Below are 25,963 nucleotides of genomic sequence, written 5' to 3' on the forward strand. Positions count from 1 at the left end.
TTGTTGTTGCAATAGTAAAGGGGATTGTTTCCTTAATTTCTTTTTCAGATAGTTTATTGTCGGTGTATAACAATACCACTGATATCTGAATATTAATTTTATATCCTGCCACCTTGCCGAATTCGTTTATTAGGTCTAGTAGTTTTTTGACTGAGACTTTAGGGTTTTCTATGTACAGTATTATGTCATCAGCAAATAATGATAGTTTTACTTCTTTTCCAATTTGGATGCCTTTTATTTCTTCTTCTTATCTGATTCCTGTGGCTAGGACTTCCAGAACTATGTTGAATAAGAGTGCCTTGTTTCTGATCTTAAGGGAATTGTTTTTAATTTTTACCCATTGAGTATAATGTTGGCTGTGGGTTTATCATAGAAGCTATCATATCATACCTTTATCATGTTGAGGTATGTTCCCTGTATTCCCACTTTGCTGAGAGTTTTGATCATAAATGGGTGCTGGATTTTATCAAATGCTTTTTCTGCATCTGTTGATATTATTATGTGATTTATCTCCTTCCTTTTGTTTATGTGATAAATCACATTGATGGATTTGTGATTATTGTACCAGCCTTGCCTCCCCAGAATAAAACCCACTCGATCATGATGTATGATTTTTTTCATGTATTGCTGGATTCAGTTTGCTAATATTTTGTTGAAAATTTTAGCATCTAGGTTCATCAGGAATATTGGCTTACAGTTTTCCTTCTTTGTATTGTCTTTACCTGGTTTTGGAATGAGGATTATGTTTGCCTTGTAAAAAGAGTTTGAAAGTCTTTCCTCTTGAATTTTTTGAAATAGCTTGAGAAGGATAGATGTTAGTTCTTCTTTGAATATTTGGTAAAATTTGCTTGTGAAGCCATCTGGTCCAGGACTTTTGTTTGTTGGGAGTTCTAAAATATTTTCAAATGAAATGACATATGTCTGGGATTTGCTTCAATTTTTTTTTAATTCATTTTAAGAGAGGAGAGAGGGAGAGAAGGGGGAGGAGCAGGAAGCATCAACTCCAATATGTGCCTTGATCAGGCAAAGCCAATGTTTCAAACCAGCAACCTCAGTATTCCAGCTCAATGCTTTATCCATTGCAGCCTGTGGTAACAGGCCAGGCTGTGATTTGCTTCAAAATAATTAAGGGAAGATTATATGAGTGGTAGAGGATTGTATGGAAAAACAAGACTGGCCCTGAGTTGAAGCTGGGAGTTCACAATGCTATTTTCTCTCCTTTTGTGTGTGTATATTTGTGTGAATTTTCACAATAGAAAGTAAAATTTTAAAAAGAGAAAAAAAAGATCTAAGGCCACCACACAGACATACATACCTTTTTGCACTTAAGAGCTTAATGATAAGTCCAGTCTTGGTGCCCAATTCTCTTGACCTGGAAAGAGCTGCAACCCTGAGCAGTGCATGTTGTTCTGATATTTCTTCCCTTTCCAGGAAGCTTTGGACTATTGTAGAAATTCAGCAGAGTGCAGGTCTTAGGCCAGCACCAGGAGAGGAGAGTGAAATATCTAAAGTTCAGGCAGGGCCCTTCACCCTGTATGCACCATCGTCCCCAGGCACACTTCTGCACCAGGACTTCTCAGATCCATCTCCTGGAACCTGTCCAGCCAGTCGGATCAACAAGGATAAGGGTGAGCACTGAACTGCGCTCTCCAGCATGGGGAGTGGAACAGTGCCCAGGTGACCTATCTCACGAGGCAATGTGTTTGGCCCTGACTGGTTGGCTCTGTGGTATTGGCCCCGTCATGTGGAAATCCCAGATTCAATTCCTTGTCAGGGCATACAGAAGTGCCCATCTCCTTCTCCACCCCTCCCCCTCTTGCTTCTCTCTCTCTCTTTCTCTCTCTTCCTACCATGGCTCTATTAGAACGAGTTGGCCCCGGGTGCTGAGGATGGCTCCATTACCTCCACCCCAGGGGCTAGAATGGCTCCAATTGCAAAGGAACAAGGGCCCCAGATGGGAAGAGCACCCTAGTGGACTTACCAGGTGGATCCCAGTCAAGGCTCATCGGTAGTCTGTTTCTGCCTCCCTCCTCTCACTGAAAAAAAAAAAAAAAGGAGGCAATGTATTTTCTGGGTTGAGCTGGGACCCAGAAATCAGTAGCCCTGGACTCTAAGCTAGGTCTGCCATGGGCTGGCTATATGTCATGGACAAGGCATCATTCTTTTATTCCATAAATATGTACTGGACACATGATATATTTCAGGCTCTGTGCTAAACACTGGGAACCCAGACTTAGAGATTCAGTCTAGCCTGAGGTGGCACAATGGATAAAGTCTTGACTTGGAATGCTGAGGTCTCTGGTTCGAAACCGTGGGCTTGCCCAGTTAAGGCACATAGGAGAAGCAACTACTACGACTTGATACTTTTCACTCCATCCCCCCTTCTCTCTCTCTCTCTCTCTCTCTCTCTCCCTCCTCACTCTAAAATCAATAAATAAGATCTTTTTTAAAAAAATAAAAAAAATAAAAGCTTCAGTCCAGGCCATTGCAGAGCTCACCGTAAGACCATAAGCGAGTTAGCAGCAGGTCACAGGGAGCAGTCTGTGTGGGGGCTGTGCAGCTCGGGGTGGGCATGCTTTCCAGAGCCCCAGTGAACCTCCAGGACAGGTGGGACTTAACCAGGAGCACAGGATCGTGGAGACCAGAGAGCCTGACATAAGGGGGGAAGGGATAGGCAACTGTAAGTCAGGCCAAGGGCCCTGTTAATGGGTTGTAGGGAAAAGGAAAGCATCAGGCACTGGACTAAGTCCCCCTGGAATTCTAGTCTCTTCTACTGGAGACTCAGTCTTTTCATCTATTAGGTGAGGGGGCCAGGCTGGGTGTGCCTTCAGCTCCTTCGGTTCAAAGGACTTCAAAGGCTCCTGGGTGAGGAAGCTGGGACCAAGGGGCTGTGGCTGCCTGACTCCAGCACAGCTGCAGCGGCCCCTACTCATGGGGAACTCAGCCCACTGGTCCTCCCTTCCCTAAGGACAGGGGAGTAGGGGCTGCACCCTCTGGTGTGTCTTGTACGTGACCTGTGGCCATCCATGAGTGGACTGGTTGGATCGGGGGAGGGGGAGGACTGGCTGGCTTGTTATTCCTTTGTAATTTATCTTTAAAAAATCACACAACAGGGCAGAAAAAAAAAATCACACAACAGGGCAGAAACCCAGGAATCTTGATAGTCTGTCACCCAGGACTTCTGGTTCCCAGATGCTGCATCTGGCTGGCTGTCCCTCGGACTCTGCACTCTCCGTGTTTGGCTTTTTCTCAAACACCATCTCTTCTGTCAGCTCTGCCCCAGTTGGCCTCTTGAGACCCGTCTGAGGATTGTCCACTGGCTCTGCTGCCCCTTTCCCACCAGCTGGGCCTGTCTTTGCGTCCTTCTCTCCCAGACAGTCTTCTGAAGAAGGGAGGAGGCCCGGTTCCGGCTGTTGCCCTCACGTGCTTTCCCGGCTGCCCCCTCCCACCCTGCATCAGGGCAGCCAAGCCTGTTCCTCTTCCCGATTGCGACAGCCAGCCTCAGCTCCCAGCGCTCCCTGTCCCCGCCCCGGCCGGCTAGCTCCACTCCCACTTCCTGAGCCTGGCGCTAGAGCCCTGGAGGCCAGGCCAGCCCGGCCGCTCCGGCCCCCCGGGGGGCACATCGGCCTGAGTCCTGCCCCAGCCCCTGGGCTTCAGAGTCTGCTGCCACCGCTGCTCAGGAAGTCCAGGCCTCCCACGTTCCTCCCAGGCCTCCACCCCTCTGGTCGACTGGCCGCCATGCGTCTGCCGTGGGCCGCCTACCCCTGCGGCCTGGCCTGGGGGCCACTCATACTTGGCCTCTGTGGTCTCCTGGCAGCATCCCAGCCCCAAATGGTGAGGGAGGGGCACTGCAGGTGGGTGGGGGCGGGCTTGGATAGGGAAGAGCTGTCTAGGCAGCGCCCTCTCTGTCCTCCCCAGTTGAGCCCAGAATAATTCTTCCCCTATGTTCATTTCCCTTTGAAGGTGCCCCCATACCACCCGGAGAACCAAACCTGCCGGGACCAGAATAAGGAGTACTACGAACCCAAGCATCAGGTCTGCTGCTCCCGCTGCCCCCCAGGTGAGAGGCAATGGCCAGAGGAAGCCTGGGACAGGGAGGCGGGTTACAGGGGACTCCAGTCACCTCGCTGCCTCGGAAAGGAAGACAAACACCATCTTCCAGGAAAACCAGCCGGCAGAGACAGAGTGGGAGACACTGGACATTGCTCATATGCAGGCACTGAGAGTGACAGGCCCAGGGCCACATAGCAAGCAGCAGAAGTAAGGGTGGAAGCCTGGTCCCCTGACACTCCAACTGCCCAACTCACACTCTAGGCACTCACATCTCAGCTGAATGTAACCGCAGCCAGAACACATTTTGCGCCACGTGCCCTGAAAATTCCTACAACGAGCACTGGAACCATCTCCTTCACTGCCAGCTGTGCCGCCCCTGTGACCAGAGTAAGTTGGGTGTGTCTGGGGAGGGCTAGGATCCCCTGGAGTGCAGCCCCTCCACTGAGCTCTCTTGTCTCCCCACAAGTCTTGGGCTTTGAGGAGACTGCGCCTTGCACTAGTAAACAGAAAACCCAGTGTCGCTGTCAGCCAGGAATGTTCTGCGTCCTCGGGGACCCTGAGTGTATGCACTGCGAGCCACTCGCTGCTGACTGCCCACCAGGCACGGAAGCTGAGCTCAAAGGTCAGAGGTCACTAAGGGCAGAAGATAGGGAGGAGGCTGGGTGCCAGTGAAGTTGGGGGGGGCAGGGAGCAGGGTACTGTGTGCATGGTGAGCCTCCACGTAGTTCTCTTTGGCATAAAAAGCCTCTTCTCCCGCCTTGTGAAAGGCTCACAGAAGGGATCTATCTGCAGAGAAATAGAGCTGGAACAGGGGCAGGGCGGTACAAGGGGGAGAGGGGTGTCCCCTCAGCGCTGGGGAAACTCAGCAAGGGAGAGATCACAAAAGGTGCAGAGGGCAAGGAGGGGCCATCTAGTGGGCATAAAGGAAGCTCACAGCTGGGCAAGAGACTTTTTTTGCCCACTCATCGGGCTGGCCTTGCCCCTCTCTCTCACCAGGTGAAGTTGGGGAGGCTCATAGCAGCAGCTGTGTGCCCTGTAAGGCAGGACACTTCCAGAACACCTCTTCCCCCAGTGCCCGCTGCCAGCCTCACACCAGGTGAGTATGGCCATGTACCTCCCACCCTCAGAAGCTCCAGCTGCTGACAACCTCAGCTTCGCCCTCAAATCTATAGGGCCCTCCTTGCTGCTTGCTGCTTGCCACTTCCAGCCAGGTGCCCTCTTGAGTTGGGCCTTTCTTTTCTCCACAGGTGTGAGGACCAGGGCCTGGTAGAGGCAGCACCAGGCACTGCCCAGTCTGATACCAGCTGCAGAAATCCACCGGAGACCCCCGAGGTGCCAGGTAGGGGCCAAGGCTGAGTGAGGGGCACAGGGTGTGGGTATCTGGGGAAATGGCTGAATTACTCCCATCTGAAAAAACAGGGAAAAAATAAATTCTTCCCTCTCAGAATGGGGGCAAGAAGAAAAGTTCCTTAAAGAGGAATTGGAGTGTCCCAAAACCAGCATACTTACACACATGCTCACACACATACACACTTTTAAAGTTGCATGTTCTACATATAATATTATGCTAAGGAACACTCCCACCCTGAGATATATCTACCCATAACTGACATCACTGTCATTATTTCAGACATGCTGCCATCATATAATCCATTTATTAGACTGAACAGCTCTTGATTAGATTACATGCTTTTAAAAAAATTGGTTTTAAAGAGAAAGGGAAAGAAACATCGACTTTTTGTTCCACTTATTTATGCATTCATTGGTGGACTCCTGCATGTGTCCTAACCAGGAATCGAACCCGCAACCTTGGCACATTGGGACAACGCTTTAGCCAACTAAACTTCCCAGCCAGGGCTTAGATTACACACTTTCATTGTTAGAGGGATAATTTCACATTTGACTTTCCCCCCCCCCTGTGGGCTTACTGGTTTCCTAGCTTAATAAACAATTACAGGATGTTTCTAATGATTGTAATCATTATTAACTGGGGGAGAGTTTATTTTATTAACTTTTTAAAATTAGCAAATATTTATAATCTCACCTTCCATTTACTCAGAGCAAGTGTGTCAGGCATTCTACGAACACTTGGCATTCACTGATTCATTTGATCCTCTTATTGATCCTATGAAGTAGTTCTATCCTCATTCTCTCTAAATGATAAGGAAGATGAGGCTCAGAGGTTATGTGACTTGCCCAAGATAACCCATGTGGTAACTGATGTTTTGAAGACCTGTACTCAGGTCTTTTTACTTTTTAATGTATGCACACTATAGAAAATGACAAAATTCAGCCAGGCCTGTGGTGGCGCAATGGATATAGCAGCGACCGGGAATTCTGAGGTTGCCGATTTGAAACCCTAGGCTTGTCAGGTCAAGGCACATATGACAAGCAATCAATGAACAACTAAAGTGAAGCAACTATCAGTTGATACTTCTCACTCTACCCCCCCCCCGTAAAATCAAGAAATAAAACCTTTTAAAAAAGTGAGAAAATTCAGATACATAAAATTAAACATCACTCAGAAAACCATCACCTAGAATATCTACTCTAACATTCTCAATATATCCTCCAAAACATTTTTCTATGTATGTCCCTGCATATAATTTTTTCTAAAAGTGGAGTCATTTGAACATATTGTAACCTGATTTTTTCATTCAAATATATCATAAGTATTTTCCCTTTTCCTTTTATTAATTTGTGTATGTCTGTGTGTGACATAGAGAGAGGGACAGACAGACAGGAAGGGAGAGAGACAAGAAGCATCAATTCTTCGTTGCGGCACCTTAGGTGTTCAGTGATTACTTTCTCATATGTGCCTTGACTGGGGGACTACAGCAGACAGAGTGACCCCTTGCTCAAGCCAGAAACCTTGGGCTCAAGCTGGTGAGCCTTGCTCAAACCAGATGAGCCTACACTCATTTGACGACCTCGGGGTTTCGAACCTGTGTTTCAAACCTGGGTGCTCCGCATCCCAGTCCAATGCTCTATCCACTGCACCACCGCCTGGTCAGCCTTTTATTAAAATTTTTTTTAATTTTTTTTTCTTATTTTATTTCTTTTCTGAAGCTGAAAACGGGGAGAGACAGTCAGACAGACTCTCGCATGCGCCCCACCGGGATCCACCCGGCACACCCACCAGGGGCGATGCTCCGGCCACCAGGGGGGCGTCGTTCTGCCGTGACCAGAGCTACTCTAGCGCCTGGGGCAGAGGCCAAGGAGCCATCCCCAGCGCCTGGGCCATCTTTGCTCCAATGGAGCCTCGACTGCGGGAGGGGAAGAGAGAGACAGAGAGGAAGGGGGGGGGGTGGAGAAGCAAATGGGCGCTTCTCCTATGTGCCCTGGCCGGGAATCAAACCCGGGTCCCCCGCACGCCAGGCCGACGCTCTACCGCTGAGCCAACCGGTCAGGGCCCCTTTTATTAATTTTTAACTAAGCATCCAATACAATTGGCATTTTGAGAGTCTAAATTCCTCATTTTATATATGAAAAAATTGATGCTCAAAGGGGGTGAAATGACTTAAAAAGTCACACAGTTGAGCAGAAACCCAGGTGTCCAGGACCCAGGTCCCATTTCATCCCACTCCTCCTATTCTATGCTCCCCTCAGCCACAGACCTAGGGAGACTGAAGAGGGCCCACTCCCAGAATGCAAATGCCCGTCTTCCTGACCTTCCTCAGATGTGACTGATGGGCACCACAGATCCTGTGCCAGGAATGGCAGCCTGAGGCCCATAGAAAGACAAACTATCCCCTGCCCTACATCAGGTCCTGAGGAGCTGACCTTCCAGCCTCCTGTTCCCATTCCCTCCTGTAACCTGCGAGGGGGTAAAGACCTTGCAACCCCTAGCATCCCAGACAACCACAGGCAGATTTCAGAAGCGAGGCTTCCTCATACTCCCTTCTCTGTGACACCACACAGGTACCGAGGGGCACTCTCAGTTCCTACAGTGGCCTCTCTGTAAGATGGTCAAGTCCACAGAAATGTGGCTCTACCCTGTGGCCTGAGTCTGCTTACAGCCCCAAGCTCCACCCTCCCTGAACTGCCTCTCCACCCCACTTCCAGTCCTTGAAAATCAACTGCCCAGGCTCTTGTTCTCACGCAGCTTGGACCTGCACCACTGCCCCAACATCTACATTCACAACAGTTCCTCCTGGCTATCAGCAGGTCCCCCCAAGTCCAACTGAGTTCCCTTTCTCTGCAACCCAGGCAAGTGTCTCTAATTCTGCTTTTAGTAGCTTCAATAGGACTAAAAAGGAAAAGCTGCACACTCCCCCCCCCCTTTTTTTGGTTCTGGGATGCCCAGAGAATTGGAAAGCTAGCTACTCATTAACTTCCTTCCCTCTGTCCTTCTTGCCTCGTGCCACCTCCTGTCTGCTGTCCCGGCAGGAACTACGCTGGTGCTGGCCGTCCTGTTGCCGCTGGCCTTTTTACTGCTCCTCACCATCGCCCTCGCCTGCACCTGGAAGAGCCACCCCTCTCTCTGCAGAAAGCTGGGTAGGAAGGGGCTGGATGAAGACAGGGGTGCAGGCCAGTCATCAGTCCCCACCTGGATGGGGGAGGGGGTTGGAGGGTATCTTCAGCTTCCCCAGCACAATCTATCTGCCCTTCCACATCCTCAAGACTCCCAGTGCCTGCCCCCAACATAGAAATCATCTTCATTCAGCCCCCCATTCTGAGGTTGGAGACAAGGGTAGAGATAGCCTATTCCTTCTGGGACCTCAGGGTGAGCAGCAGCATGTAGAGGTGGGATGTGGAAGGTAAAAGCCTAGGGGTCTGAGGTCTGCCAGAGGCCCTACATCCATTTTATTTTTATTGCAGGATCCCTGCTCAAGAGTCATCCAGAGGTAATGAGGAAGGCTGAGAAGACAGTAAGGAGGGCAAAAGGGGGGAGTGAACAATGTGGGTGTAGGCAGAAAAAAATGTGCCACCTTCAACATTCATTCATTCATTCACCGAATGATTTTCAAGCATACCGTATGCCGGGCACTGTTCTAGGCATGTAGATTTAACAGTGAGTAAAACAAAGTAGCATTTAACCCCCTGGAGTTAAATGCCGCTGGAGCAAGAATAAAGTTAAATAAGTATGCATTATGCATCAAGTGGTGATAACTGGTACATAAAGCAGGATGGGGGGCAGTGAGTGACAGTGGTAGAGGACAGGGGTACATTATCTCAGACAGTGGGCGGAGCGGGCCTCTCTGATGAGCCAGTATTTGAGCAGAGAGCTGAAGACATGAAAACATCAGGATATCTGAGGAAAGTGCTCCAGGAAGCGAGAACATCAAGTGCAAAGGCCGGTGGCAGGGAGCATGGGGAGGACCAGAGGTGGCATGGGCTGCCTAAGCTGGGCTGGGGTGTGGGAAGTAAAGGAAGATGGGGTCAGAGCCCCACATCATTGGTGTGTTCTCTGCTCTCTCCTGCAGAGAGAGGAATGCAATACTGCTAATGGAAACTGTCAGCCTCCAAGCATCAGCCCACATTTTCCGGACCTGGTAAAGCCACTTCTGCCCATCCCTGGAGAATTGCCCGTGGCCTCGCCCTGGTCTCCAACAACCCCAGATTTGGACGGAGAGACCCTACAACAGCAGAGTCCTCTGAACCCGGCCAGGGAGCCGGTGGCCGAGCTCCCAGAGCAAGGCCCGATGGCTCATGGTGAGTGAGCAGGTCGCAGGAAGAAGAGGGCTGGGGGAGGTGGGGCTGGAAGGATGGTGGCTAGGGAGAGAAAGCGTGAGGCAGACAGAAATGAGAAGACGAAAACGGAGACAAAACAGAGACTCTGACAGCGAGCCAGAATGTCCCAATTAGAGAGAAGGAGACTGAAAAACCCAGAAATAGAAATGAATACAGAGCTCAAGAAACCAGTAACAAATGGGAGTGGGAACAGAGAGGAAAGGGAGCAGGCAGAAGCACAGGGTCTACAGGAAGTAGGGGCACCGATGCAGGGGCACACTGGCCTTCCACCCTCAACTCTGCGCCTCAGCCCCTCTCACTGCCTCTCTGCCCACAGGTACCAATGGCATTCACGTCACCGGTGGGTCTATGACTGTGACTGGCAACATCTACATCTACAATGGGCCAGTACTCGGGGGAGCACGGGGCCCTGGAGACCCCCCTGCAGCCCCAGAACCCCCATACCCTATCCCTGAAGAGGGGGCTCCTGGCCCTCCTGGGTTCTCTACACCCCACCAGGAAGATGGCAAAGCTTGGCACCTGGCCGAGACAGAGACACTGGGGTGCCATGCCCTCTAACAGGGCCAAGGACCCAATTTGTCACCCATGCCTTATGGTGTCTGTAAGAAGTCAGGAGAAGGGAGGCACAAGAGCACCTTCTCCCCAAGGCTGCCCTACCCACACAGGATTGACAGAGGGCCTGGGTAGGGCTCCTAAGAGGCAAACCCTAAGGGGCTGGGCCTCAGACACATCTCTGAGAGCTCGTCCAGGCACTGGCTGGGTACAGTGCCTGCCCCAGAACTCTCACCACTGCCCGAGCAGACCTGAGACTTCATTGCAGACCCCCTTGTCCACTGGGGCTGCACCAGCTCAGCTTCAGGCACAGACAGAGCATATGATGCCTGCTTGTGCCTACCATGGCACTTGCACTCAAAGCGTGGCACCGAAGGGAGCCAGCCACATGGTCACTTGCAAGGACATCACTGGACCTCTAAGAGATTCGTGGCGCTGATCCAGGCTTCAGAGGCCCTTTGAGGACCCACACTTCACATGAATTGAGGTAGACCTATATGAAGATGGAGTTACATGGAGGACCACCCCTGCCTTACTAGAGGAGAAAAGGAGTCATTAAAAACTGAGGGTTTGGGTAGGCTTACTTACTAGGGAAAGGGAGTGTTTTGGAGGGGGTGGAAAATGGTGCATGTATTTATAAATTGTAACCACATGTAAATAAAGTGGAAATTGACCTAGCTAATTTATTTTCTGGGGATTCATATAAAAATACTATTCCACTGGGCAAGATCAAAGGCAAAGATCAAAATGTTAAAATATAGCCCCCACAAAGATATTTCTATGAGGCACTTGTGTATGTAATTCAGTTAATAACAATATTAACCAGTGATCACTGACAACACGCCAGACAGTGTTTAAGTGATTTACAATAATAATTTATGTAATCCTCACAATATCCCCATAAGCTCGATACTATTACTATTCCCATTTAACAACTGAGGAAACTGAGGCACAAAGAGGGTGTCATTTGCCCAATTTAACTGCAAATGGCAAAGCTGAGATTTGTGCCCACTTAGTCTGGTTCTAGAGGCCTTGGGTAAAACCTTTAACTACCACACCATTTCCAGAATTTCTTTGGATAGGTAAAATGGACTGGTTTTCTCAAAGAATCAGAACCCCTGTGTGTTCCTCAGGCAGTAAGTCCCACAGCCACATGCAGTGTGAAAAAGTGTCCTGCAAGGTTGACTGAAGGGGAAGCTATGACTTAAGACATAAAATGTGAGAGGCCAAGTTCACATTTCTGTTGGTGTCAAGATCTGGGCTGGCCTCCTTTCTGTCAGAAGGAGCACTTACGATTTTTACTTTATTTCTTTTTATCCTCCAAAATCCTTAAAACTTCTCAAGCTCTCTTATTAGTAAATGTTGGGCCCCAGAATTTATGTACCATGCTGCTCAGCAGAGAGGATCTTAGCTTGAAGGATTGTGAGGGGAGCGGCTGCCAGCTGACTGCTCCTTCCATAAAAGGTCACCATCGGCATCCAATGTTCAGAACTCTGTTGCTGGAGCTCATCAAGACGGTGTGGCTATAAAACACATCCAGGATCATCTGATCCAAGTCAGGGGATGGGTTATTTAAGGTTGACCATGAAAGTATTCGATCCAACCTCTTTAGCTGAAAAGTAAATAATGGTGAGCTATATTTTTAGATAGATAAATCCTCCTGATTTGTAGTATGCTAGAGCCAGACAACATAAATCCTTAATAAGTGTCACAATGTATTTAGATTAAAAAAATTTTTTTAAAACATTTTCAACGAAATAAAAGGAAAAACATTTTAAAGAAGTGGTGCTAAGTCGCAGTTCTATGTTCCACCATTCAAATTTAGGATTACCGGTATATCTGCCTATATTAATTTGCTAGAGTTGCGACGTACCGCAGATCGGGGAGCTTAAACAACAAAAATTTTTCTCTCACACAGTTTTGGAAGCTAGAAGCCCAAGATCAAGGTGTCAGCAGAGTTGGTTTCTTCTGAGGCCTCTCTTCTTGGCTTGCTGACGGCCGTCTTCTCCCTGTGTCTTCACCAGGTTTTCCTTATATGTGTGTCTATGTCTTAATCTTCTCTTCTTATCAGGAAACCAGCCATAATAAATTAGAATACACACTAAGGACCACACTTTAATTATCTCTTTAAATACCCTATCTCCAAATACAGTCACGTTCTGAGGCATATGAATTGTGGGAGACACAATTGAGCCCATAACACTGCCCATGTTTATTTTGCCAGTGTCCAGTTAAGACAGGCTCCAGGAGTATGTTTTACGTTGAGAGGAGCTCTTGTCTAGAATGAAAGGTGATGGAAGATCAATGAAGACAGTCTCTCGACAGTTGTATTCGAAGGATGGAACCAGATACAATAGTAGTAGTTAATAATGGGATAATGAAGACTGAATCTAGATAGTGTCTCATACATTATTTTTGAGAACTCCACTTCTATACCACCTGGAGGAAAAAGCCAATACGTAATCCAACTGATGTCAACATGGGTAGGGGGAGGCCAGTGAGGAAGGTAAGGCAGCAGTCCAGGAGAGAGATGGACGGAACTGTCTATAGAGTGGCAGCAGTGGGACATGTCGGGGTATGTAGGCCTGTGGTAACTAAGAATTGCTTTTTTCAAAAGATGGAGCAGTTTACATTGACAACTGTGATGGATTCTTTCTGTGACCTACCCAACAGACTTTCACACCTTTCTTAGGAATAGAACCTCATTTCTGTACTAAGGCAGACATTCCATGATATCAGGAGGGGTGGCCCTTCCTCCAGTCCCAGGAGCCAGTAAAACACATTTGCTTTTGCCGGGAAATGGCCTGAGATCCCTTTCTGGTCAACATGTACAGGGAAGTCTTGTTTCTAGGACAAAAATCATCATTAGGAAAAATTGTTTGGTTTTCCTTTTCCTTTATTTCTTGTTTGGGGGATGTTTGCTTGAGGACACAATGCCTGAGCTATGGCAGCCATCTTACTATCACGAGGAAACAGCCATGGAGGTAAAAAGCCAATTCTCTGAGGATGGAGGTCCCGGAAGAAAAGAAAGAACCTGGTTCATGAGGCATCATTAAACAGCTGAACCAACAATCTGTTTGAGCTTTTTTTTTTTCTTTATTCAGTGAGAGGTGGGGAGGCATAGACAGACTCTTGTGTGCCCTGACTAGGATTCATCAGCAAGCCCCCTGTTGGGGGGATACTCTGCCCATCTGGAGCCGCTGCTCCGTTGCTTGGCAACTGAGCTATTAATACTTTAGCATCTGAGGCAAGGTGCTAAATCCTCAGTTCCTGGGGCCTACTTGCTTAAACTGTTTGAGCCATGGCTGTTGGGAGAGGGGGGACAAAGCGGGGAGGGAGAAAGAGAGAGAAGGGGAAAGGGTACAGGCCCTGGCCGGTTGGCTCAGTGGTATAACATCAGCCCAGCATGTGGAGGTTCTAAGTTCAATACCCAGTCAGGACACACAGGAGAGGTACCCATCTGCTTCTCTGCCTCTCCCCCTCTTTTTCCCTGCAAATGGTAGCATGTTCTTCCTTTTGCCTTTTTCACTTATCAAAATAGCTTGTCCATAATTCCATATAAGTATCACAAAACTTCCTTCTTAATTTTTATATCTGCATAGTATCTCATTATATGGCTGTTCCCTTTAACTAGATTCCTTTGAGGATTTTTTATTCATTTTCAATTTACTACAAACATTCTACAATAACCTATGTAGTTTTGTACATGTGAGGGTATTGTTATCAAAAATTAATTTTGATTGAAAAAGATACCATTAACAAAATAAAAAGAGAACCTACTGAATGGGAGAACATATTCTCTGATACGTCTGATAAGAAGTTAATAACCAAAATTTATAAAGAACTACTAAAACTCAACACCAGGAAGGTAAACAATCTAATTTAAAAAACGGGTGAAGAGCCTGGCCTTGGTGGTGCAGTGGATAAAGCATTGACCTGGAACACTGAAGTCGCAGTTCGAAACCCTGGGCTTCCCTGGCCAAAGCACATATGGGAATTAATGCTTCCTGCTCCTCCCCCCTTCTCTCCCCCTCTGTAAGCCCCTGGCAACCACTTACCTTTTTACTGTCTCTATAATTTTGCTTTTTTCCAGAAGGTTTGAATCATACAATATATAACCTTTTCAACCTAGCTTTCTTCACTTAACAATCTGCATTTAAACTTTCTTCCATGTTTTTTGTGGCTTCATAGCTCACTTGTTTTTATTGCAGAATAACGTTTCACTATATGGATATACCACAGTTTACCCTTTCGTCTATAGAGGGATATCTTGGTTATTTTCAAATTTTGTCAATTATGAATAAAGCTGCTAAACCTTAAATATGTAGGTTGTTGTACAGACACAAGTTTTCAATTCATTTGAAAGGTAGGTAATTACTGGATCCTATGGTGAGACTATGCTTAGCCTTATAAAAAATGCCAAACCACCTTCCAAAGTGGCTGTACCATTTTGCATTTCCACCAGCAATGAATGAGAGTTCCTGCTGCAACTAATATATGATGACAATAATTAGAGCAATGGTTGTATTGGATGGTGTGGGGGAGATAGATTTCATAGGGCATAAGGAAACTTCATGGGGTAATGAAAATATTCCATAACTTGATTGCCATGGTGGCTTTATGGGTGTATAAAATTGTCAAAAATTAATCCAACTATACACTTAAGACCTATGTGTTTTTCTGTTATATAAAGTATACTTCAAAACAAATGTCAGCTTCAAAAAAAAAAAAAAAAAAAAAGCTCTTTTCGGGTGCTTCTGCATCCTGCCACAATGCAAATAGTCCTAGAAAATGTTATCAGAAACAAAGAATGCACAATCATTCGCCTTTGGAATATTAAGATTTAGGGATCCTACTGTTACTATATCTGTTATCAGCCCAAAGTGGTTGGATTTAGTTGGCTTGGGCTAAGATTCTGTGAAGCCATTCAATACCTCGAATAAGAGATAATTTTGGAAGAGCAAGATAACAGAGGCCAGAGAACATCACTACTGATTACAAACTTGGGAAGTGATGAGGAGACTGAATAAGGTCTGGCTTTGGAAGGAGCACCCTTAGCTTGGTAAAACCTTGGAAGGAAGTGGTACAAAAGATCAGAGTGATCTTTTTTGGTGGGCAAGAGTTTCACTGGGGTAAGCTCAAGAGAAGAGCAGGACTCCCAGTTGGTATGTGCTCAGATTTGAAAAATGGACAAAGGCACGAGTGACTGAGCCTTCCTGGGAGCAGCAGGCTAGTAGGCTCTCTGAGCAGCCCCCAGCCTCTGCAGCTCTCTTCCCACTCACCGGCCTTCAGACCAAGCTTGTCCTGACCAGAAGCAGAGTTATTTCAGAACTCCAACCCCGCACCAAGGCCAGGACCTAGACTGAGGACCAAGTCTTTACAGGAGGTTCAACAGTTATTACACAGTTCCATTCTGACAACAATGACGTAACCCGAATTTTGGTGTCAGTCGAAACACACCCTAGCCCAAGGCCTAAGTCACTTACTTACCTAACACAGTTGTAAAATCATAATCTAGAACATAGAAACACAACTAAGTCACAGAAAAAGGAAAAAGATATAAATATACTGTACTATATACTGTGCAGTAACAGAAAAAATGACAAAAAATGAGTGTTAACAAAAATTTCCTTACCTTTATTCCTGTGGTTGGCTTGCACACTGGAAGGGGCATTGCAAAGTGGGAGAAAGTGACCTATTGGGAGGAGGAAGCTGGAGAGGCAGGAGAACCTGCAGAAGGTGCTGGAGGTACTGGGTCAGGTGAATCAGGATTGTCTAAGGAACATGCAGGAGATGCTGGAGATGATTCTACCTGTACTACAGGTGTTTCTTCTTGAGAAGCAGCTGACATAGAGGGTATAGGATCTGTTGCAGGCTTCTCTACCTTCTTAAAGAATTTTTCCAGGCTAGTCTGGAACACTGATGATGTCTTCTCTTCCAAACACTCATGTCTCAATTTTTTTTAGTTTTTATGGGAGTGAGCATTATAAACTAGAAACATCGTATGTTGAGACTATCGTAACCCAAGGACACCCTGTACTTCATTTTCTAATCTCTAACACTGCTTCCCATTCAAATGCTGCTGCTGGAGGAAAAGCTCTTCTATTGGAAACCAAAACTATAGCCCCAGCCTGTCCGTTCCGTGGTTTTTAAACTTTGGCCCTGAACCACAGCAAGTTATAGGAGTTGTAGTGACAGTCACCGTGTAGGAGTCACGCTGTTGTTGCAACAGTCATTAGAGTAGCGGTCATTAATGCTATAGTTATTATAGTAGCATCAGTAGCTAATATTTAATGACACTTAACTATTTTCAGGCCCTGTGCTGAGTGTTTAAATGCTGTATATTATTTAATTCTAAGAAGTATCCCCATCTTACATAGGAGGAGATAGAAACTCTTTGGAAATACTCTATTATAATTTTTTGCTGTTGTTGCTTCATAAGTAAGATCTATTCATTATAGAAAAAAATTAGAAGATTCAGGTTAGCAAAAAGTATAAAATAAAAGTCACCCATTACCATATCTCTTTAATCACTACTATGCCCTACCAGGTATAAATTCTTCAACACATTTATAAAAACAGTACTATGCATTATGTAATATATATAATTTTTCCCAATATTAATAAATATACTTTTAAAACACAATTTTAATAACTATTTGATATTGTATTATAATACAGTGTACCTATTCATTCTCTTTTATTAGACATTTAGATTGTTTCCTTTTTTTTAATTGCTGTTATAAAAAATTTTTCACAGACCCTCTTTATAGTTAAATCTCTGCATATATCTTCATTTATTTCTCTAGGATAGATTTCTATTCTTAGAAGTGGAATTGTTTAATTAAGAGTGTTGGCATTTTGTTTGTTGTTTGTTTGTGAGTATGGATATTTTTAAGTCTTTGAAGTCAGACAGCCCTGACCCTGGATGCTGGATTAAGGCATGTGGCCTGAGGTAAATCATGTCTAAAATTGTCAAAACTGTCTTCTAAAATGGCTAGACAATTTTGGGTGTTGAGTTCCTGCCCTTTGCTCCTTCTTCTCCCTCTACTTGCTACTTATCACATTTCACTATTATTACTCTTTGTCCATAGGTGGCGCACTCTCCCCTGACTGTAAACCCTGGGCAAGGCTTGGGTGTATTCCTCACTGCATCCTCACCAGCACCCTGCACAGAGTTCAGTATCTAGTTAGATACAGTTTGGTGCTGCAGAAAGAGTGCTGATCTGGAAGGAAGGCACCAAGGTTCTATTCCCAACATTACCACTACTAGCATTATGGTCAGAAACAAAGAAAACCCTTCCTGACCTGGCCTCACCTGTCCTTACTCATCACCTCACTCTGTGCTTTTACACTAGCAATTCTGAGCTAATGGTTATCAGAACTGAGAGTTTTCAGAACACACCTTGCTCTTGCATATGCTTTTGCCCACATTCAGGACTGTGCCTTCATGCAAGTTAGGAGGATGCCTCTTCTTCTCGGTGGAGTGCTGCCCAATTTCTCGCCCCACTCATCCCTTGGCCTAACACCATATTGCATTGACCAGCCTGCATACCATTTCCAAACCATGGAACAAACCATCATGCTGCAGTTCAAATGCTACCTCTTCTGTTAAGTCATCTTCCTCTAGCAGATATATTTGGCTTTCTTGCTAAGCTTCTCTTATTTTTTGAATAGCCTCCATTAAAGCAATTTTCTTTATTGAATTATGGTTGTTTGACGACATACCACTCTACCCCATTAGATTAGTTTCATTGTTTTTCTTATTTTATCCCTCATACAAAGCCCAGTTCTTGACAGATATAAAGTGATTTATAAGCTTAAATAAATGAATGAATGGCCTGACCAGTGGTGGTGCAGTGGATAGAGCATCAATCTGGGATGCTGAGGTCCCAGGTTTGAAACCCCAAGGTCACCTGCTTGAGTGCAGAATCATCCAACTTAAGCACAGGCTCACTAGCTTGAGCGCAGGGTCACTGGCTTGAGCGTGGGATCATTGACATAATCCCATGGTCACTGTCTTGAGCCCAAGATTGCTGGCTTGAGCCCAAGTTTGCTGGCTTGAGCAAGGGTCACTGGCTCAGCTGGAGTCCTCAAGTCAAGGTACATATGAAAAGCAATCAATGAACAACTAAAATGCTGCAACTACCAGTTGATGCTTCTCATCTCTGTCCCTCTCTGTTTGTCGGTCTCTCAAAATAAAAATAAAAATAAAAATAAAAATAAATGAATGAACGAGTGAGTGACATTTTAACTATCTGGTCCTCATGTTACTTGTCTGAGAATAAAGGAATCAGATTCAGAGATGCCTGAAGTTCTTGCCAACTCTAAAATTCTCTTTTCCAATATATATTAATTACTTGGTGAACAAACAAATTGCCCACCACCAAAAGAAAATCCTTTTAAAGATGTGTCTTAGGCCCTGGCCAGTTGGCTCAGTGGTAGAGCGTTGGCCTAGCGTGCGGAGGACCCGGGTTCGATTCTCGGCCTGGGGCACACAGGAGAAGGGCCCATTTGCTTCTCCACCCCTCCACCGCGCCTTCCTCTCTGTCTCTCTCTTCCCCTCCCGCAGCCAAGGCTCCGTTGGAGCAAAGATGGCCCGGGCGCTGGGGATGGCTCTGTGGCCTCTGCCTCAGGCGCTAGAGTGGCTCTGGTCGCAACATGGTGACGCCCAGGATGGGCAGAGCATCGCCCCCTGGTGGGCAGAGCGTCGCCCCATGGTGGGCGTGCCAGGTGGACCCCAGTCGGGCGCATGCGGGAGTCTGTCTGACTGTCTCTCCCTGTTTCCAGCTTCAGAAAAATGCAAAAAAAAAAAAGATGTGTCTTAAAGGGTCATGAGTTGATTTAAGTTTTCTTCTAGAAGCAGGCCATTATGAATTTTTGAATCTCTTATATTTGCCTTGCCTCTGGAAAACTTTCAGAGACATTTCAGACTATCTGAAATAAGAGTTTAAGAATTGCTTTAGGCCTGACTTGCGGCGGTACAGTGGATAAAAGCATCAATCTGGAACCCTGAAGTTGCTGGTTCTAAACCCTGGGCTCACCTGGTCAAGGCCTATATAGGAGTTGATGCTTCCTGCTCCTTTCCTCTTCTCTCTCTCTCTCTAAAATGAATAAACAAAACAAAAATAAAATAAAAAAATAAACAGTTAAAAAGAAGAATTGCTTTAGGAAAATCTTCCAGAGATTGGCTTACCTTTCACCTCATTATGTAGATTTCTGTAACCTATTTCTGTTATTTGTCTTTCTCATATATTTTCCTCAAAAGGAACGACTGTTTTTAACACAGGAATCTTTTTAAGCCTCAAAAAGGCTAAAGTTACTCTCCTGTAAAAAGAATTTTACTCTGTGTTCTACTTCTCTCTCCCAAGATCTTGTCCTTAAGTGGACATTTTCAGTCTTGGTAGAAGGCAGCAAATCTATTGAAGGGCAACAAGTGTCTGAGCTACTAATAGATGTAGAGATCTAGAGTGGGGGCTTTTACAATCTATATGGGTCCTTGGATCCCCAAGGCGGCTGCTATTTCCCTGAAATTCTATTCACAATACTGTATGTATGTGCATTTTCTAAAGGAAGATCAACAACATTCTTCAGATTCTCAGAGGAGCCACTAGACCCCCAAAAATCTAAGTAGAAACCACTGATCTAGAGTCTGGACTAATATAGCTATGGAAGTACAGGGGCTTCTAAGATCAGATAATGCTCTGGTACATTCTTTAGGGTTACACCAAAGACAGATTCTTCAACAGCCACAGACTGAAGTCCGTAGGACTGAGTCCCTCTGCCCACATCAGTGGCCCTCATTTAGGGGCTTCCCCAAATCCCTTGGACTCGCTGAAATCCAGCCTTCTCTGCAGATGGAGGAAAGCTTTGGGGGAAATGTCAGACATCTGGTGTCTCTACCCTTACGTTTCAACAGTAGTATTGCCCTTGGAGACAGAAGATTGGGTTCTTGAGCTGGCATGACACCCTCTGAAAACCAGAATAACTATTCTGCCACAAGGGGGCATCCAAAGCCCAGACAAATGGGACACCAAGCCTCCTGCCACCTTCAAATCAAGCAAGTGACTAGAAAGCAGAGTTCCTCTCCCCTGAGCCCAAGTTTGAATCTCCTGGTATTATAATGGGCCCCAAAGCCCTTCTACCCACACCCAGTGCCCCCTAATGGGCCCCAATGTTCCTTTTAATGTAGTTTGTGTGTGGTTCTTGCTGGCTTCAGTCCTCTCCCTAGAGGTGACTGAACCACACATTCCTCCATAGAGTCTGCCCTGGATGTGTGATTTGAATTGCAAAGATCCTGGACAAATGTAGCATACACACTTCTGATCTCCACTCCTGGAGTTACTCCTGGGGTCTTGCAGTGTCCTTACCCAGAGTTCAGAGTCATTAACATGATTTCAGGGTTGTGAGCAGAGCCCTATTGTGATATACAGAGGATATCATAAAAATATCTCTAGAGTTGTGATCCACTCAGACAAGAAGAATATGGAAAGGATTCACTATTCACGTAGACTGAGTTACTAAGCATAGCTGCATCATGGCTGGGTATCCCAGACTGCCTTGTACTCTAGTGAGGGTACAAGTTAGATCCAGAAGTCAGGATACAATCCTAAACCTATCAGAAGGGTATGGACTTAGACAAAATAAAAAAACATCAAATTTATATATAGAGTTCAAAACATTTGTGTTATTCAAGTTAAGTTGGTATAAATTCAAACTAGAATATTATAACTTTAGGATATTAAATGTAATCTCCATGGTAACCACAAAAAAGCTATAAAATATACACAAAAAGGAAATTAGAAAGGAATACAAATATGTCACCACAAAAAATGAAACACAAAAGAAGACAGAAATGCAGAGGATGAGGGACAAAAAAGCATAAGGCATACAGAAAGCGAAATCATAATGACAGAAGTCCCTCCTTATCAGTAATTACTTTATATGTAAATAAATTAAAGTCCCCAATCAAATGACAGAGATTAGCAAAATGGATAAACACACATGATCCAACTATATGCTGTCTATAAAAGAATCACTAGAGATCCAAAGACTCAAACAGGTTGAAAGTGAAATAAAGGAAAAAGATATTCCATGCAAAAAGTAACAGAAAGAGAGGAGGGCTTGCTACCCTAATATCAAACAAAATAGAATTTAAATCAAAAAAGGTTATGAGAGCCAAAGGACATTATATATTAATAAAAAGTTCAATATAGCAAGAAGATATATGAACATTTACACACCTACTGACAGACCATCAAAATATATGAAGCAAAAACAGATGAAATTGAAGGGAGAGTTAGGCATTTCTACAATAATAGTTGGAGACTTCAATATTCCGTTCAAAATAATGAGTAGACCAACCAAGCAGAAGATAAGGGAATCGAGGACTTGACATAATAAACCAGCTAACAGACACATACAGACATTCTACTCAACAAACCTAGAATATACATTCTTCTCAAGTGCACACGAAACATTTTCCAGAATAGACCATATGTTAGCTACAAATGAAGTCTCCATAGATTTTAAAAAATATGTATCATATACAACTATATCCTCTGACTAAAACAGGATGAAGTTAAAAATAAATAACAAAAGGAAAACTGGAATTGAGAAAATTAAACAACAAACTTTTAAACAACCAACTGATCAATAAGAAATCTTTGATCACTATTAAAAAACCCCACAAAACAAGTTATTTGGGAGACATGGAGAAATTACTGTTGGTAAAAATGTAAAATGGGGCCCTGGCTGGTTGGCTTAGTGGTAGAGCGTCGGCCTGGCGTGCAGGAGTCCCAGGTTCGATTCCCGGCCAGGGCACACAGGAGAAGCACCTATCTGCTTCTCCACCCCTCCCCCTCTCCTTCCTCTTTGTCTCTCTCTTCCCCTCCCCAGCGAGGCTCCATTGGAGCAAAGTTGGCCCCGGGCGTTGAGGATGGCTTTGTGGCCTCTGCCTCAGGCGCTAGGATGGCTCTGGATGCAACAGAGCGATGCCCCAGAGGGGCAGAGCATCGCCCCCTGGTGGGCATGCCGGGTGGATCCCGGTCGGGCGCATGTGGGAGTCTGTCTGACTGCCTCCCCATTTCCAGCTTTGGAAAAATGCAAAATAATAATAATAATAAAATTAAAATAAAATTTAAAAAATGTAAAATGGTACAATCGATATGAAAAACAGTATGGCGTTTCCTCAGAAAATTAAAAATAGAATTATCATATAATCCAGCAATTCCACTTCTGGATATTTACCCAAAAGAATTGAAAGCAGGGTCTCAAAGAGATATTTTTACACCAGTGTCCATAGCAACATTATTCACAATAGCTCAGGGGTCGGGAACCTATGGCTCGCGAGCCAGATGTGGCTCTTTTGATGGCTGCATCTGGCTCACAGACAAAGCTTTAATAAAAAAAATAATAATGTTAAAAATATAAAACATTCTCATGTATTACAATCCATTCATTTCCTACTGCTCATGTTCATGGTTGCGGGTAGCTGGAGCCAATCACAGCTGTCCTCCAGGACAACACCAAATTTTTATTGGATAATGTGTAAAGACACGGGTCGTTGTATGGCTCTCACAGAATTACATTTTAAAATATGTGGCGTTCATGGCTCTCTCAGCCAAAAAGTTTCCCAATCCCTGCAATAGCTAAAACATGGAAACAACCCAAGTGTCCATTGATAGGTGAATAGATATGCAAAATGTAGTATATACATATATATTTAATAAAATATCATTCACCCTTAAAAAGGAAGGACATTCTTTAATATGCTACAACATGAATGAACCTTGACAACATTATGCTGAGTGAAGTAGTCCAGCCACAAGCCAAATACTGTGTGAATCTACTTCCATGAAGTACTCAGAATAGTCAAAATCATAAAGACAAAAAATAGAATGGTGGTTGAGAGGGGCTGGGGAGAGTAGAAAATGGAGAGCTTTTGTTGAGTGAGTATAGAGTTTTAGCTTTACAAGGTGGAAAGAGATATGGATATGGATGGTAGTGATGGTTGCCCAACAATATGAATATTTATTACCGTTGAACTGAACACTTAATGGTTAAAATGGTAAAGTTTATGTGTACTTTACTACAATAATAAATTCTCCCTAAAAAGTGAAGATTTTCTTTTTCTTTATTTTACTGAATTATTAGTCAAACAAAATCTCAAGACTGAAATTTAAAAAAAAATGTTATATATATATATAATATATATATATATTTTTTAGTGAGCGAGAGAGAGAGAGACAAGAAGGGAGAAAGATGAGAAGCATCAACTGGTAGTTGTGGCACTTTAGTTGTTCATTGGTTGCTTATCATAGGTGCCTTGACCTTGTTCAAGCCAGCAACCTTGGGCTCAAGCCAGTGACCTTGGGCTTCAAGCCAGAGACCCTTGGATTCATGCCAGCCACAGTAATCAAAATAGTGTGGTAATGACATAATGATATTGGACTCCTACCTAAAATCATATATAAAAATTAACTCAAAATAGATCAAAGAAATAAATCTAAGAGCTAAAACTATTAGAAAGAAACAGGTGTGTAAATCTGTGTGACCTTGGGTTAGGCAACAATTTCTTAAATATAACACAAAAATCATAAGCAGTGAAAAAATTAGATTTGATCAAAATTTAAAACTTTTGTGTATCAAAGGACAATATCAAGAAAATGAAAAAACAACCCATAGAATGGGGGGATGTTTGCAAATCATGTATCTGATAAGGGTCTAGTATCAAGAATACATAAAGAAGTTTTACAATTCAACAAGAAAGACCAATAATCCAATTTAAATATAGGCAAAAGAGTTGAACAGACATTTCTCAAAGAAGATATATAAATGGCCACTATGCACATTAAAAGATAGATGCGCAGCATTATTAGTCTTAGGGAAATTCAAATCCGAACCACAATGAAATATCACTTATACCAACTTGAGAGGCTATAATTTTTTAATGGAAATCAACATGTGTTGGTAAGCACATAAAGAAACTGGAACCTTTATGTACCACTAATGGTAAGATGATTCAGTTGTGGAAAATAGTTTGTCAGTGCCTCAAAAAGTTAAACATATAGTTATCATATGACCCAGCAATTTCACTTTTTGCTATATACCTAAGAGAATTTAAAACATAAGTTTACACAAAGTTTGTACATGAATGTTAATAACATTATTCATAATTGCCCAAAAGTAGAAACAACCCAAACATCCATCAGTGGATAAATAGATAATGAAATGTGGTATAGACACACAATGGATTATTCAACCATAAAAATGATTGAAATACTGATAATACACACTACAACATGGATAAACCTTGGAGATATTATGCTAAGTGAAAGAAATCAGACATAAATGGCCACATATTATATGACTCCATTTATATGAACTGTCAGAAATAAACAAATCCATAGATACAGAAAATAATGGGAATGAGGAGGGAAGAAGTGATTGCTAACTTTTTTTTTTTTTAGTGAGAGAGAGAAAGACAGGAAGGACAGAGATGAGTAGCCTCAACTATTAGTTGCACCTTAGTTGTTCATTGATTGCTTTCTCATAAGTGCGTTGATGAGGGGGGCAGTCGAGCCAGTGACCCCACGCTCAAGCCAGCAACCCTATACTCAAGCTTGATGACCTAGGGCAGCGGTTCTCAACCTGTGGGTCGCGATCCCCGCGGGGTCGCCTAAAGCCTTCGGAAAATACATAATGCATATCATTTACATTTCGAATCATAACTGTAGCAAAATTACAGTTATGAAGTAGCCACCAAAATTATTTTTTGGTTTGGGTCACCGCAACATGAGAAACTGTATTGCGGGGTCACGGCATTAGAAAGGTTGAGAACCACTGACCTAGGGGCTTCAAACCTGGGTCCTCAGCATCCCAGGCAAACACTCTATCCACTGCACCACAGCCTGATTAGGCAATTGATTGCTGTGAAGTTTCTTTTTGGGAAAGAGCATAATGTTCTGGAATTAGATGATGTTTGATATTTGCACAACTTAGTGAAAATAGTAAAAACCACTGAACTGTACATTATAAAATGGCTAAAATGTTGAATTTTACTTCAATTTAAAAAGTCAGCCTGACCTGTGGTGGCACAGTGGATAAAGCATCCACTTGGAATGCTGAGGTCACTGGTTTGCCCCAGTCAAGGCACATATTAGAAGCAATTACTGCAAATTGATGCTTCCCACTCCTCTGCCCACCCTCCCTCCCTATCTATCCTTTCTTTAAAATCAATGAATTAAGAAAAAAAGTCAACATGCACCAAGGAGCCCTTCAGTCTGGTCTGGAGCAATAGTGCGATTCAACAGGTTCACACCGGTTCAGCAGAACTAATACAGTACTTAAATTTTTTGTTGTGTTCAGCAAACCAGTTGTTAAAATTGCACTTGTAATCAGGGTTCTCTCTAAGGTGGGTGCCTGGGCAACGCCCAATGTGAAAATCACAAATTTACATTTCTTATTCTTTTTTAACATTCATCTGTGCAACAGCATATTCTAAGCATCCATAGTAATGTTCATTCCATCCATAGGTGAAAAAAATATTTGATGGAACTATGCTTGTAATATTTATTTATTCATTTCATAAAACTCATTATACCTTTGATGAAATGCCTATTAATTCCTTCACATTTGTTACTTCAGTAAACAAACATATAAC

At 44.2% G+C, this 25,963-nt stretch overlaps 1 protein-coding gene across 2 annotated transcripts; it reads left to right on the forward strand.

The window, feature by feature from the left end:
* The first annotated feature begins 3,524 nt into the window (after positions 1–3,524).
* On the forward strand, positions 3,525–10,976 carry LTBR (lymphotoxin beta receptor). Of its 2 annotated transcripts, none has more exons than XM_066357702.1 (10): positions 3,525–3,834; positions 3,964–4,060; positions 4,315–4,440; positions 4,520–4,675; positions 5,050–5,149; positions 5,301–5,392; positions 8,443–8,550; positions 8,875–8,924; positions 9,480–9,708; positions 10,064–10,976. In XM_066357702.1, the coding sequence occupies exons 1-10, from the start codon at positions 3,739–3,741 to the stop codon at positions 10,303–10,305; spliced, it is 1,296 nt and encodes a 431-aa protein (XP_066213799.1). In that variant the 5' UTR covers positions 3,525–3,738; the 3' UTR covers positions 10,306–10,976. The 2 variants fall into 2 exon arrangements, with proteins under 2 accessions (XP_066213799.1, XP_066213805.1); XM_066357708.1 differs by having other exon boundaries at positions 3,527–3,834; positions 8,875–8,900.
* Positions 10,977–25,963: the final 14,987 nt, after the last annotated feature.

This window comes from Saccopteryx leptura, chromosome 1 (genome assembly GCF_036850995.1).
Source record: "Saccopteryx leptura isolate mSacLep1 chromosome 1, mSacLep1_pri_phased_curated, whole genome shotgun sequence".
NCBI classification, from domain to species: domain Eukaryota; kingdom Metazoa; phylum Chordata; class Mammalia; order Chiroptera; family Emballonuridae; genus Saccopteryx; species Saccopteryx leptura.